Genomic DNA, 17,757 nt, shown 5'->3' on the forward strand with positions numbered 1-17,757 from the left:
TGACAAATGTATGAAAAGAAATAAGTGAAATGTAATATAATATAATTTATAATGTAGAAAGAAGTTTACGGTTTTATTTCCGTAAAACGTTAGAATTTCGTTATAATTAGTTATACTTAATATTTTAAATTAACTAATGTTAATCCTTATAGATTATTATTATCATAATTATATTCCGATATTCTTTCGTATAGATGTCATATTTTTTAGTTGATAATACCTTAATAATTCTAAAGCATGTATACATTTTTAACACTTTTCTTAAGTTTGGTTTCACGTCTGTCTGTGATCAAATCTTGCGCGCTCGATTTGAGGCACTTTTTGAAGATGAAAAATTCTGAAAATTGGTATAGACCTTGGTCTTGGATGACAATACAATAATCCGTTGTCATTTTGGGACATGGACCAAAAAAAAAAAAAAGGATTGTCCCCACGACGTCGCCGTAATATCTCTCGCAGATATTGAACTTTCTCTCTTCCCCAAAAAAAACCGCAACCTCTTACGAAGCAAGTATAGGCGTGTCCTATCCATTATTATAATATCTATGGTAACAACGGTAATTATTACCAAATAACATTATACCGGTATTCTTTTTCCGGTAAATGACGGACAATAAATTATAAGTACTGTCAAATAACAAAATATATAATACACATAATGGTCTCATAATGAAATTGTTAATATAAAAAAATTTCAATTGGTTGTGGCAAACAAAATAAATGTCTTGTCATTTCACGACCACATAAACTTATTTATTTATAAATAAATCATAATCACCAGTAGTTTGATTCTTTTTGTTTCACAAACATATTTCTTAAACGTTTAATAAAAATATTTACTTTCAACTAAAAAGTAGAAAATAAAAAATAAAAAAAAAAATTTTAAAAACACACTTTTCCATAAAAACATTTAAAAAAAAATTTTAAAAATTGCACTAAAAAGACAAAAATAATTCTCTGTACTTAAAAATAATGAAAAATTTATTGATGAAAAATTTAAAAGTGTGTGGTGCATCATACAAAACATTAAAAGCCGAGCTAAGTCTCACATACACTTCTTTGTTCAATCCTGTTTATAAGATAGTGACTGGCAGTATATGTCAAGTATAAGAGCAAAATAATGAAAAATTTACTGATGAAAAATTTAAAAGCCAAGGAAAGTCTCACATACACTTCTTTGTTCAATCATGTTTATAAGATAGTGACTGGGAATATATGTCAAGTGTATGAGCACCACACACTTTTAAATTTTTCATCAATAAATTTTTCATTATTTTTAAGTACAGAGAATTATTTTTGTCTTTTTAGTGCAATTTTTAAAATTTTTTTTTAAATGTTTTTATGGAAAAGTGTGTTTTTAAAATTTTTTTTTTTATTTTTTTGTTTCACTTTAAAAAATAAATAAATAATGTATGAGCACATCGTCAACCGACTGACTTAATGAATTTTTATTCTCCACAATGTAAACTAACTATAGACATTTTTTTCTTTTTTTTAAAATTAATTACTAGGTTAATCATTGACCAATTAATCATTGTATAGTTTGTAGTGTAAAACAAAAGTTATACGTTTCTAGGTACTCTTTTAGTCAATATAATATGTATACCTTTGTACATTTGTGTCAGTTGCAATATTAAAAAAGTAACTTTTTAACTTAACTGGATAAATTGTTTTAAACTAACATTATATAATGTACATTGTATATTTAAATAATAAATTAGTAATTTCCTTTTATCTAGGTATTATTAATGTATTATATGGGAATTATGGCACATACTTAATAATTAATATTATATATTATATTTACAAGAATAACAAATAATTTTCTAGAGTCAATTATCTACAAACTTTAGGTTTAAATATATTACTATAATATAATATATAAATACTGTATATCATAATCAGACTTTAGTCAAATTTTAGAATTAAAGTCTGGCGTGTGTATGATATGATTTGGTGGACCACTTCGAAGACCACGTCATATTGTACCTACATATAATGATTAGCCGTTCATTATTGGCATTGAGTCGCTTCTCTGGTTACTTATTCTGAGTTGGTGGTCGATACAAATCTAAAATAAAAAATCGTATAGTCATATAGATATTATAATGTATATGAACAGAATACAACTATGTACAACATATAATAACTAATAAGTATCTACGCGTTATTGTACCACCGTCGATAAACCTGTTGCAGCTATAGCGATAATATTATATAAACATAAATTTATAATATATATATACCCGGGCACTTGGGTACAGCAAGTAAGTTATGAGTATTCGTTGGTGGTTATTCTCACCACACGCTCAAATTCAAAGCTAATTAATTTTGCAAAATGAGACGGTGGTGATTTTGACAGTGACGGTGTTCGTCCCCCGTCCCCCCTAGGAGTTAGGACTTGGTTAATTTATACTTATAATGTATAATCTAATATATGAAAAATTATTATTTATAGTAAGTACTCAATAGATTACGGACAGCTTGGCGTTGAGCTTTGGATAAAACAATTTTTCTCGCATATTTTTTGTACCGTGATACTAATGTCACCAGTCACTACCTCTCCACTCAACATCTTGTCGAAACCGATACCTACTGGCTACTATGAAGCGTGGCATTCGTAAAGCAATATATTATTATACCAACATAGCCAATAACGTCATCGGTAGGTTGAGTAATGAAACGATATCAAAACATTTTAATAATATATTGATATATAATATTATATAGGTACAATAACCGTCGCGGTTCGCCATTACAGTACACAATATTATTGTTGCGTAGGTACTTATATACACACAATTATATGGATATATACCTTAAGTTAATATACACGCGCCGAAGACCGCTGGCAGGGATGACGAAGACTTCGCTCGCGGTGTGTATATAATAGGTATATACCCAACTATTTATACCAGCTTAATAGTATCATAAAGTACATCGTAATATGCGGGTCGCGCATGTGTGTTTTTGGGGGGTAAATGGTGCTGTTCGGGCGCGATGGAATAGCAGGGCGAAGGGTTTGGCCGCCGGAAAGTCAGTCCTCCCCTGTACACCCTCCGCTCGAGGCCGTATCAACCACCCCGCGGAGCGGAAACGCGGGGCGCGAAGGACGAGAGGCGACGTGCCGCCGTCACTCACCCAATGGCGCAGGTCCGGCGGCGGATTGGGGGGCGTGGCCCGCCGGCAGTCCGTCGCGTACACGCCCGTTCGGGCGAACTACGGGACCCGCGGCAGAGCCGTCTTCCGCAGGACGACGTCGTCGTGTCGGCCAGTCGATCGCGCGCAACACGTCCGCTTGACGACGGATCCCGCACGAGTCCTTATTGTATATTATTATTATCTACTCAGACATAATAATAATATCACAACGCGATACCATAATATTATTATTATTAAATCGTCGGTATATCGCAGGTCCGCTTCACGCTCGCTGCGTGTAACGATGTCGATATAAGGCCGTCGTCGCATACAATACTAATACTGCTGCAGTGTACATCGTCGTTTCACGTAATCCATTTGAAATATAACTCGCGGATTTGCTCGTAGGTCCGTGATAATTATTGACTGTCGACGGTGGTGTACTACAATTGTACTGCAGCTCGGTCGCCGCACATCGTCTCTCACTGCGCGCCTGCACCAAAAGGGGTACTATGATGATGTTGCAGAACCCGCTGTTCCAGGAGTACAACACTGCTCTGTCGCAGTTGCTCGAACTGCACCAACAGCAACACCGGTACCATCACCAACAACACCAGCACCAGCAGCACCACCATCACCAACATCACCCCAACAGACAACAGCTGCACCGTACAGCCGGGAACGGGTCGTCCGCAGCAGCAGCCGCGGGAGTTTTCCAGAGTTACGCGGGTGGCGTGAGGACGGCCAGCCGGGACAGCGCCGAGTCCGACGGGCTGAGCTCTTCGTCGCCCAGGCCCTCCAAGCCGTTCACCATCGACGCGATACTCGGACTTCAAGCGGGCGCCGCTGTGGGCCAGTCGGCCGCCACGCTGTCGATCGACCCGTCCACTACTGGCCCGGTCGCCGCGCTCGACTTTTCCACCGGTTCGACAGCGGCTCACGGCAAAAAACTCCGCGAAGGTAATACTATAAAATATTATAATATTTCATTACGTGATATTATCATCGTTGAGTACTAAAAACTTTTATTTTGTAATGAATTGATTATAATATAATGTAGTTCGACCCTAGGGATTAGGTTTTGTGTAGACAATGTACGGTACCTATACACAGAACAAGTGAAGTTATTGCGCATACGCAAAATACAAGTGTTAAACAATTATAATATAAGTAACTGAGTTATAGAGTGTACCCTGTTTTTGTGCACACAGTACGGACACACAGTATATTATATTATATTACGATCTATCATGATAAATATATTTTTTGACAGTATATAGGTATACCTACTATACCCAAATTATGTGTGATTTGTAGGGCTCAAAAGTTTTATATGAGTTGCATATTTTATAATTTGCTTTTGATTTATAGCAGACCAACTACATATATAAATCCATTCCATACTTCTATATTGACTGTTTTGTTTTAATACGGACACTGCGCTTATATATAAGTGCGGGTAACAATTAATAACAATAATTTTACTATGCATATTATTCTTTTCAAGAAAAAGTTTGACAAGACGTTTTTTATGCAATTTGTCAACACGCGATTACACTGTAAGTAGGTGCCTAAATAGCTATAATACAGTCGTGCAGATATAAGTAGGTATTTGGCGAGACCTAAATCACGTTTGGGCTCTTTTCACTTTTCAGAGTAGAAAACGAATTTCTTCAACAGATTCACGCACCATAATATTATAGTAACAACAATATCAATTGATATTATCCTGCGCACGTGATTACGCCACTGAGGCGGTTATAATTGAGTGTCCTTTGAGGCTGTTCGATTCAATACAAATAACCGTATTAATAGTTTGAAATGGCTATTTATGTGTGGCGTACGCATACTATAATATATGAATAGTAAAATTATTCCATCCAAAAGAATCTAGGCTAATGAAATATTATTATGTACCGATAATAGGTTAGTTATATCTCGACGTAAACATGAATAAAACTAGTTTTGTATAATATTATAAAATACCTAAGTATATCGAAGGATTCCTTCCTCAAGTTATTTCCCATCATCCTCTACTAAAATATACGGTATTTATATTATTAATATTTATGGTACTTACAAAACTTATAGTTATATTTTCGTTATATACTTTGCTTTATATTATATAGATTCCAACAAATCTGTTTGAAATAAATAACTTCTCGCTAATTTTAATTAGTGATTGCCTACCTATATAATATTTATTGAATTTAACTGTTTTTGTGACTATACGATATACTAAAAAAGTGAACATTATATTATGGTAGGTACTCACAATGATTATGGTTAACTACAGTTAAAAAAAAATACATGAAAATATATTATTTTCAATAATCAATAAACGCAGAGATATTTAATTAGTTGTTGTTTGTTACACTCTTTCAACAACGACAAACGATAATGAATTGGAAAACTGTTACTGAACAGTACAATAATATGATAATATTATAATACTAAACCTACCTACCTACTTGATTTATTCATAAATAGTATCCAATACGCAATATATAAAATAAAATTGTTCTAAGTTTTTTCAGAAAACTCGTCAATTATTACTGAAATAATTATACCCATACAGGCACACTGCTGCTTTATCGTTGAATATATAATTCTGATACAATTAAGTCAATTAATGTCCGCTCGGAGAATACGTCAAGCGAATCATTTTTTCAACACCCAGCTAAGTCCATCGATCATTATTATTATTTATTAATACCTATTTTATGTTAATTTTACAAAATTGGTTATATGTTATAGCTACTTGTATATAATTATTATGTTAGGTTTTATTTTGATATTATCTTGATACGCCAATGACATAAAAATAATTAGATTTCTAGATGATATGTTCATTGTTTTTTAAATGATTTTTAAACATAATATCTCAACAACGATTTCATGTTTCTCTTATATTATTATATATATTATGTAGATATTTGTTATTTTCATACTATTCTAACTAACCAGCGGATATTGTTTATTAAATTATAATATATACACATTACACATATTGGCTATTATTAATAACCACATAATTTACATAAAAATATAGTTTAACATCGATAAAGATAAACTATGTATAAACAGTAGTCCGCAGTTATAATAAACTTTAATAGCAATTCGACGTTGAATGAAACGTTTCATGATATACAAGATCTATTGAATAAATTCATCGTAATATTACGAAACTATTCGTAATTTTAACATAGTACGAGTACGTTAAACTCGCTTTAGACTATTTCAAACTAATATAATATACGTATAAGTACCTACTATTACATGAAATATTTAAAAAGATATTCCTTCGTTGCAATAATATATTGATACACATTTTTAAATCAAAACTTTAGTCTTTGATTTATCATAACTTTTATAATTCAATACAGTAATTTGTAATTTATAAAAACGTATAAAATGCAATTCAATCAAATCTTTTAATGCACATGATCCATTTCTTATTCTCTTTACTTGTAGGAATTTGATATTCTTAGGTCTCTATTAATTTCGAGTTTACAAATAAATTGAATAACTATTTTAAATTCTTATATTGAAAATCTATATAAACTATAAATTATCATTAATTATCATTCAATTCAAAACTTTTGAAGCCATTTTATATTAAAACTTAGTGTAAACCACAGTAATTTTGACTATCAACTCTTTGCCGAACGCTGTAGTAGTACACGACATAATTTAAAAATAACTTTAAAATATAATATTTACAATTTTATAATAATTATTACTAGGCCTATGTAACATAGTCTATGGCCAATAGATGAAGAATAAACGTTGGCGTATTTAGTGCTGGGTTGAGTTTTTTTCCGATCGATATGAATAAATAATATTATATTTATTGTTGTGATAACTACTATAGTAACATATCCTACAAAATTGAGCCTAATACGATAAGCCTAAAATGGTAACGATCTTAAAAATAACAATATAACCTCAACTATTGAAATTAATGAAATACAGTAAAAAAAAATGTTGTCTATAGTTTATTTATCCGGTAATAGCCTAAGCAATTAATATTTAGTAGGTACTTAATCCAAGGTACCTACATGATTATAGTTACAGGTGTAACTTTCAAGCAGTATTAAAAAATAAATAAAATTAATGATTTAGAAAAATAAATTTCACAATTATATATTTTAGTATTCACAATTTCACTGCACAAAATATATTGCATCAAAAGAAAACATGATTATAATTTATAATATAAGATTATTATTACATTATTTTAAATTATATTTTAAACATAAGTATAACATACATAATTATTTTTAAATCATGCATCTGTAGATAATTATAGTAGGTATATTTTATGATGTTTTTGAGCAGAAAGCATAATTTGTTAGGTGTGTCTTATATTTGTATCGCATTGGGTTGGTCTACATTAAACGCACCCGTCATTCAGTCCCTTTTTTTATAATTATTTACTCCCTCGAAAAAGGAAAAGATAAGCCTATCAATGAAGATTATATTATTAACGCAAAATGGTATTATATATTATGAGTACAAAACGATTCATATTATACATAGTACATAATATTATACATCGTAAAATATTTTTAAGAAAATCAGCCACAAAATTAAAAGTTTGTTTTTTTATAGTTAAATGTATTATTTATCTAGTCAAGATAAAAATGATAATACAATTTTTATAAAAACTATTACAATGTACATACTTTATTAAGTATATTTATTTAAATAGACAAAAAAATAATTTTTCTTGATAAAATGAGTGGTGTGATGGAAAATTCAAATTGAAAATTAAGTGATGCCATCTCCCAGTTTTCCTCCTTCCATTTCTATCACTGCTGAACTATATTAAGTCTGTTGGAATATGTTAATCATGGTGATCAAACAAGTACTTAATCAAATATTTTATCATTTTTTATACATTACAAAGATTTACAACATATTCAATTGTTACAATAGTTCTAGAATATTTATCAGTTTTTATATTGTCGTTGATTTTATTAGCCAATGGGTGACTATTATAGATTTGATACCTTATTTCGCCTCACATATATTTTCCATAAAATTATAAGTTATAACATACTATTTAGAAATCATAGGTTGACATTTAAGAAGTATTTAAAGTTTTTTTTTAAATTTGTATTTGATACTTGTTATTTCATTTTGTATAGTAATACTGTAATAGATATTTACTGTTTGGTTAAATACTTAGTAAATAATATTCATATTTAACCTCAGCTCGTTTTATTTAATAAAAATTACTTTAACCTATTTCTAAATATTATAACTTTTAATATAATGGTAATATTATGCTGTTACCTGCAATTATGGTAGTTGCGAGTAAACATTTTACCGACATAGCTTCTCTATTTACGGTATTTAGTTCTCCATTAAACTACTTTATTTCACAAAGCCGGCAGGGGGTACTGCAGCTACGAAATGCCAAAGTCTTAAATCATGTTTTACTTAAAAATGTAAATTTAATAAAAGCGTATAAAATACAAACAGCGGTAATAAAAAAAAAGGTTTGATACGTATAAGTGTGGGTATAGATACAGTACTCGACGTTATGCGAAAAAAAAATCGTTAATAAAATATAAACATTGTTTTGCACGTGTACCTATATCAATACAGACATTTATGCATCAGTTTAACATAATATATTGTGCCTCACCTCCAACAATTGAATTTTCAAAGTAAATTATAACATTATTGTAATTATATGATATATCCCATTAAATTAGCTATAGTATTGTACTATTGTGTGTGTTATAATAATGTGCTTAGATCAATTACCAACAATTTTGAAGATCGTCTGCTGTCGTTTATGAAATACCTTCAGTGTATTCCAATTTTATGAGTTTAAAACATGTCCAAAATTCTACAGTAATGCTTTTAAAGACTAATTAAATTTTTTTTACCAACATTTTAACGTTTTTTATTATTATTATTTATTGTTAAGATTATTTTATGTACATCATATACAATATAGTTATATATTATATTTTTATATAGCTATTAACTTTAACTGTTTTATTTATTTAAAGTTGAACATTAGAAATTTAATTATTCATAATTATTTTTCCTAAAAATCGATTTCAGAATGATATCCTTCTTACTTTCTCACTCATCTGAAAATTCACTAATCAAATATGAGCAGTGATATTTTAGAAATACATACATTTCTTTAATACATTTTATGTAAATTAAGTCAAAGTATATAATATTCTTAAAATTTCATCAAATTCTCATAAAATGTAAACACTTTATTTTGACATTGTTTTTTTCAATTTTTGTCAACTATACCTCCACTGCGTATAATATAGTGCAATATATGGTTTAATTAAATGCCCATGATGTTTGTTTTCTATCGAGAAGTAAATGACAAAATATTAACTAATTTTTCTGTGTAATCAAACTATTAAAATAGGCAAGTTAATTAATCAGTTTATTAAAATATCCGTGTACATCATACTCACCGTTGGTAATAATTCCTCAATTCAATGTATACCTCTATATATTGGGTATTTGAAGTTTAACCATTTACATTCCGCCAAAACTCAATGACGCTATAATATTAATTCTATGGTGTTAAACTCCTCGAATGGGTAAATCTGGAATGATGACTTAAAATACCACGTCTCCATTCCAAGGGATACCACAAAATGTTCACAAATTCCTCTCGACCAAATACCATTAACTATACTCGGTTACAGGATGACAACCTACCCACAATCATCTTAATTCATGGCACATCATTATACATTAATTGTGTTATTAGACGTATTATAGACGTGCGCGCTTACTTATTATCATTAAAGAACATTATTTTCTGTATAGATATTAAGGTATGAACGTAGATCGAAGGTATAGCAGTTTACTAATAAATAATAATATATTATTCTAATCAGATAATGTCTATAGTACCCAAGGCTGGGCAAGTTAATGACTTTTTTTTAACTCAGTTAAGTTAATTTAATATGCACCAATAACAAAAAGTTAAAAGTTAAAAGTTAATTTAACTATAGGTTAACTCAGTTAAGTTAAAAGTTAATACACACTTTTTGTTAACTTTTTATTAAGTTAAAAAACAATTAATTTGTTTATACAACGCTAGCGTACTTAATTTTTTTCCAACCCAAAACTAAATTATAGGATATACCTAGTGTTTATATTTCATACAGTATTTCCATATAACCTAGATTCGATTTTTAACTTCAAACAATTTACGATACATATTTTTTGACATAAAAACGAAATAGACTGAAATAGTGAAATATTATAGAATTAAAACAAAATAAACTAATTTAACTTATTTCTTAAAATGAAAAATTAACTCGTTTATTTCACGTTAATTAAGAAAGAAATTTAGTAAGTTAACAGTTAAGTTAATGAAAAGCCAAAAGTCACTAGTTAAGTTAAAAAGTTAAAATAAAATTAACTTTTTAACTTAACTTTAACTTTTTAATTCGTTAATGCCCAGCCTTGATAGTACCTGTATAATATGTATATTTCTATAATAATTTATAACATTTAAAAAAAGTATTTTAATGGATTTAATTAAATAAGCTACTTTTAATGAAATAAAATGCTAAAGTACCAACATGATTTTAATTAATGAAAAAAGTTTAAAAAAATATTTTAATTTCAAGATCATGTCAAAAAATAACTATTATATTCTCTGTGAATAAAAAAAACAATTTAATTATATATACCGGGAAATGCATTATTACATAATTCCACGATAACTCATTCACAAATGAAATTAATTGCTAATAAATACATCATGTATAATAATGTAAGTATTGTATTGAATAAGTCTACTTTAATGATGTAATTCAATAATTATACAAAACTACAGTTTGATAAATATTTTAATTGATTGTCTCAATTGTATATTATATTAATAAGTGTTAGATCAATTTTAAAATAATATATTTTAATGTATACATAATAAAAATACTTTTTAACTTCTCGTATACGATACGTTTCGCGTTTTAATTAATATGATTTATTTTCGCGGTTTAGAATTTCTATTTGTATTGTAATCAATTATAGTTGATAAAGTCGGGGATAACAAAAGCCAGACGTGCAAAGCGAATCGAGTATAGGGGGAAAGGGATTACACGCCGTCCTTGTTGAAAAACTATCTTTGTTGGTCGTTGACAAAGGCACCTGTTTGTCAAATGTTGGAGGGTGATTTGTTTAAAATCGGGTCCTTAGCGTTTGCGATATTTATGAAAGTTTTAACCATTTTGCTGTAAAAAATCCCACAAGCACGAGTTAATATTATTCGATTAGGAAAACGACTTCCTATTTTAATACAAAATATTCAAATGTAACACTTAATTAACTAAAGAAAACCGTTACCGTCCGACGCTATATATAGTTGCAAATTATAATATATTTCATGTGGGGGGCATCTACTATTTGCTTGATCGATTACAAACCACGCGTGTTCACGAATATATTCAATTAAGTATTTATAGGTATAAAAATGTAATCCTATCGTACCTGTGTGATTTGACTGAAAATCACATATTATTTTTTACGATGTCGCACCCATAAAATATTATACTATATAGCAGGTACCCATCTGATATCATATCAGGAAATTGTGGCATCGAGGGCAATTCGTAATATGGTTGTGATGACCGATATCCTCTAATAATGATTACTATAGATATTATATTATACCTACGAAGTACCCAAGTCGTATTGCGTCCCATGCACCTAGAATATTATACGCCGACTGCAATGGCGCTGCACACGATAATTTATTACGACTTGATGTACACGACGACTTAAGCTTTTATGGAAATTATCACAATGCAAGAGCAATGCAGTGTTATAACGAAAATTTTATGAAGCGTGTATTTACCGCGCGTGCGTTTGTATACGGTCGCCACAATATATCTTTGATGTGCATTTTCGTGAGGTTTTTGACGGATAATCTCGCGCATCGTTATAATGTATTATTATATAGTTCACATTCATGCATTATGATATTATTATTATATACGTATATTATTTATACATATTATTATTATTATTATTATCATGTTTGTACATTTTAAGCGCATAAAAGTTTGCCACACGTGTTATTATGATAACAATATCGTGAGCAACTTTTCGACGTGTCGAGTGCAAAGAACACGCCAGGAATCTGTGTCGTACGTATAAACAGATGTCTCGTTTTCAGCTCATCACCCCGTCGCCGGTCCATTGTGCACCGTCCCCCGCGCGCCAGTGTAGTCGCTCATCTCATATTATTATTATGCGGTCGTAAACTTAAGGGACAAAGTCAAACGGGCGGCGGCGGCGGGGCCGTCGAGTGCCGCCGGTGCAGCAGGGTATCATCGGGGGCGGCAAAGTTGTTAATTACTCTTGACGTCCCGCGTGTATATATACGCACAGTGTGCACATAAACAGCGGCAACAACGGCAACAACAAGAACAATAATGGAGCTGCCTCGGCGTCCCGGGTTATTATATAATGATGTCGTAATAATTTCGCATAATATAATATTATAATAATATAACTATACATCCCGCAACGTGCGGTCCGCCGTCCTCGGCGAAAACCTGCGCGCCGGGCCCGCGCATTGCGCAATCATAATATTAATGTGGTACCTGCGCAATACGGGCCCCATAGCTGCTGTGAAATATAATATTATATCCTGCGCATTAGACAGATTTTCCGCGGCGATCGCACGATTCGCAGCAATAACGCACACGTGACGCGGCGCAAAATGTTGACCATCATAATATTATTACGCGGATTATAAATATTAAAACCCGAACGCATTCGATACCTATAGCGATAATAATAATATGTTAAATCCTTACGTCGCACGAACGATGGATTTTCGACAGCTTTTGGTCCGCAAACTTCGGGGCCCACTATTGCTAATAACCAAATCGGTGGAATTATTTTATCGTTGCGATTTTTGCCGAGTGGTATGTGGTTGCAATAAATGTCATGTGGTTAGAACGTTGTGGTAGCGGACAACGGTGACTTTAAATCGACCATAACTATACGATTGTGTTTCCGGTCGGTTGGACGAGTGGCAAGTTATGGAAAAAAACACGACCCATAAAGCTTATAATATATATTAATTACGATGCGTTTTGTATTGGTTTCTCAGAGGGTGCATCGTTTTTATTTAGACAAAAGTGTATACAATGTATATATATATATATATATATATATATTATACACCCGCGTACGCTCCCTGCAGTTTAACAACAATAATTCCCTGGATAGTTTGCTCACCCTTTTTTTTTTTTTTTTTGTCAAAGGGTTCACTCAGTGCCCTTTGCAACTTTTTCATAATATGTGTGTGTACTGTGTATACATATTACATATTTTTTAATACGTTCCCTATCAACCATAAATCACCGGAGGAGGACCGGTTATTATGCGTATACACATGTACAAGGATATATAGTTGCGGTTTTTTTTAATATTTTTTTTTTACATTCAGCAAGTGTGAATTTATTTATTTGTGGCCGGGTCCAGTTATATATGGTTTTGGCAGGACAAATTATTGTTCTAATTATTGTAATACATATGTACATTATTAATGCTTCGGTGGTTCGACGTTGAAGAGCAAATTTATTGATTGTTACGAGTGTCGGTGGATTGCCGACATGCTAATTCGATTGTTTGATTACAATAATAGTTGTATCATTACACCGGGAGGGTGGGAGACCGTTGTAATAATAATAATAATAATAGTAATGATCATTGTCATCAGTTGGACACGAAATGTTCGCAAAATAAAAACCACGTGCCATGAATTATGTGTATAATATATATTATATAGACGAATGGTCGAGTGGATACAATTGATAACCGTAATACTGCAGCTATTGTAATATGCGCTCAATTCATAATGAAATACGATTATTATTATATTATTATACTTCCAGATGTATATTTATTAGATTTTCAGTTCGTAATCTGCTTTCTGTATTATCTACAAAAAAACAACGGTTTCGTTTTTCTTTTAGTTTATTTATTTCCATTTTTACGATGGCGTGCTTAATTTCTCGAAACAAACGTTAAATATGTTTTAATTATATTCTATATTAATATTAGGTTATATTAATCCGACATAACGATCTAACTGGCTTTTAATGTAGGTACATAAAGCTAATCCGCCGAATAAAAATTGGATTTATAGACTACTTATAGAGCTAGTATGCATAGTAGGTATATGTAATTAACATACTTTACACATGACTCACATTTTTTCCGTCAATTAAAACTAAGTGATTAGAACCATCCATATAGTTAATTAATTCGTTTAATGGAGGCTTCAGTCGGTTTTGTCAAAAGTCAAAACTAATGTAGATTTGACTAATCTAAACATAAATTTCGTTTATTTTAATATTTTTAAATATGTTTAAATTCCGTATCATAAAATCTATCTTAAGGGACCATCTAAGAAGTTTTCAATATTTATTTTTTCATCTGTAATAATATCCATGAATAAAAATATGATATATTTTTGTAATTATATTAACACATTAATACGCATCATTATTATGACACTAACAAGTAACAATAATTGGAATATTAAAAATCGCCTTGATGGAATCCTAGTAAACTTGTAAATCAACCATAATCCGTTTTCAAAATTAAAATCTGTCAAACCAAATTCCTCCAGCTTTGTCTGGTTTTTTGGTCTAAAAGTCACTTTTTTTCATCGACTGGAGCCCCCTTATTACAAAATTAATTAATTAACATATTTAGGTATGTCTTAATATATACTCTATGCAATATTCTACTTATAACACTACTTAGATATTCGAGTATTTTGAAATTTTACTAAAAACATTGTAAGTACCAAATACCTACAATTTATTAAAAATGTAAAATGTGAATAATTTTAATTTTATCGAAAGGAGAAATAAAAAAATAAAAATATTAATGCTCAGTTGTAAATTGTGATAATATCAAATTTCACAGCATACATTTCAAACCAATTAAGCCCTTTAAAACAAAATTCTTAGTGGGTATATAGACTAAAAACCTATCAAAGCGTTTTAAATCTTGTGCATTTAAACATAAACCAGGTATCTGCGAAACTTGTATCATTTTTAAATACACAACTAATTGAATAAACTGCAGCCTACAAATAAATATTGATATACATAATAATATATGGTTAGCGATTATAATGAAAACATCACATATGTGAAAACTCTCATTTACCTTTTAAATCTTGCTTTAGAAGTCAAGAATGTTAGTACGTTAGGATAGTACGACCGTTAATATCGTAAAATTGACTTGGGTGGTTTTTTCATTATTCTGATCGTACTGCACTACGCCGTGTGCTGTGTGCATAAATCTATCTAACATCATAAATAAGTTAATGTTATACATTTAAATTGAGATTTTTCTTCGAACTTATAGAGTTGTATTTTACCTTTGTACCTATGGAAATTCGACTAAAGGGTTGATTTTATTTATTTTCAGACAAAATTGAAGGTTCCAGTAAAAAACACGGTTGTTCTGGCAAATCAAAAAGAGTACGAACAATATTCACTCCGGAACAATTAGAGAGGTTAGAGATGGAATTCGAACGTCAACAATACATGGTGGGTCCAGAAAGACTATATTTGGCTCACACATTACAGTTAACGGAAGCACAAGTGAGTACGAGAATAAAATTATTGAATAAATAAACAACGGTGATATTATTAAAGGTTATGCTGTTTAGTTCTCGAATTACTCGTCCAAAACGTTGTATAAATCAGGGCTTGAAACCGAATATATTTTTTCCAATTTCGATTTTGTTTTCAGTTTCGATATTGATTTTAGTGTTTAACCGTTTTAACCGGTATTCAATATCGGTTCCAAGCCCTGCATTATTATTATGTTATTATTGGAACCGAAAAATATGATTTCAGATATCGGCATTTATTTTTTCCAATTTTGATTCTGGTTTTGAATATTGGTATTTATTTTTTCTGATTTCAATTTCAGTTGTGATATTGATTTTTTTCAGTTTTGATATCGGTTAATACCGAATATCGGTTTCAAGCCCTGGTTTAAATTATTATAAACATGTGGATAGTACGTTAATAATAATATATTATACATATAAACAGTAAACACAATACAGATGTATGATGTATCCATTAAAATATACATTGAGTAGGTACATAATTTACATGTTAAATAATCCATCATTAGAGATAGTCTAAGATAAATCTAGCCCAGAGTAAGACAGGGTAAAATTTGGACGAGAACTTATTTTTTTGAGAATTTTATAGAACGTATTAAGGAAAATATCTAAAGATGAGATATTTACGGGTAATCAAAAATAAACTCCTCATTACACGTTATTGGGCCATACTATACTCATCTACCTCTATTCACATAATAACGATCGTTTTTATATATAATATTATGTATTGTGTATATTATATTATAGTATATTTTATTATTTATAATTTTGTAGAACATATATTACATGATAGAATTTTATTTGATTCAGGTTAAAGTTTGGTTTCAAAATCGTAGAATAAAATGGCGAAAACAACATCTGGAAATACAGCAACAGAGGTTGGCCAACATACACCAACGGAGTACGCAGGGAATGGTCCAAGAGGGTGAAGAAGACGAGGATTCGGAAACAGAAACGAATAATTGTTCATATTACTCATAAAAATGTTAAGAAAAAAAAATGTGTAGGTTAGTTTCCTATAACTCTGTGTTTAATATTGAAATGTGGAAAGTCCATCGATTGTGGTTTTATAGATACATGAAAATCATTATATAATATTATACAACCGCGTTTGTCGTGAAAACGGCCGTTTTTCTAAAATATCAGGCGAAATATTATTTAAAATGAAAATTTTTTTTAATTGTTGTTTGTCTTTTTACAAAGCATAAAATATATTATAATATCCATGTATAAAGGTATAACTATAATATTGTACAGAATTATGTGGAGATTCATAGAAAACACTTTTCAACGCAAACTGATGATCAGACGAAATTTTGATGATATCGCAAACCTTTACAAATTGTTGAAAATCTAAATATACACTTAATCTGATGTGTTTAATGCATTGCAAGATCGTTAATAATTAGCATATTAGAATATAATAATATATAGGTTAGATGTTCCATTATTATTATTTATTAAATATTACCTATGTTGATCAAATGTAAATATATATTCTACAATGTTGTAAATAAATAATAAAATGTGTTTAATATTACATATTTGTGTCTATTATTGGTGTTATTGGAAATCAATAATACAGTTTAAATTTAAAATGTTCTAAAGAAGTGTTTCAGCATCCTTTATTCGAAATGTTCTACTAATCTACATACTAAGACGTTGTTGATAAGCAGTTTGGTATAAACAAATATAATTATTCTTAAAGTAACACAAAACTATAGTATATTTGTGTAAATAGGTATAATGAAACAAATATTCGATATTTATTAAAATATAGTAAGTTCACGTATATTTCACTTTTCTCTTTTCAAACTAAAATATATTGTATTGAAAAAAATATTTTATTTAATATCATTAATATTTCATGATGTGTTCAACACAAATGGGTACTCGACAACGTGTAAATATTAAACGTTTATACGATTTAAATA

At 30.1% G+C, this 17,757-nt stretch overlaps 1 protein-coding gene across 1 annotated transcript; it reads left to right on the forward strand.

Moving 5' to 3' along the window:
* Positions 1-3,254: 3,254 nt before the first annotated feature.
* LOC132944987 (homeobox protein engrailed-like ceh-16) lies at positions 3,255-17,363 on the forward strand. Its single transcript, XM_061014566.1, has 3 exons — positions 3,255-4,101; positions 15,610-15,785; positions 16,634-17,363. The coding sequence occupies exons 1-3, from the start codon at positions 3,654-3,656 to the stop codon at positions 16,802-16,804; spliced, it is 795 nt and encodes a 264-aa protein (XP_060870549.1). The 5' UTR covers positions 3,255-3,653; the 3' UTR covers positions 16,805-17,363.
* Positions 17,364-17,757: the final 394 nt, after the last annotated feature.

Source organism: Metopolophium dirhodum, chromosome 5 (genome assembly GCF_019925205.1).
Source record: "Metopolophium dirhodum isolate CAU chromosome 5, ASM1992520v1, whole genome shotgun sequence".
NCBI classification, from domain to species: Eukaryota; Metazoa; Arthropoda; class Insecta; order Hemiptera; family Aphididae; genus Metopolophium; species Metopolophium dirhodum.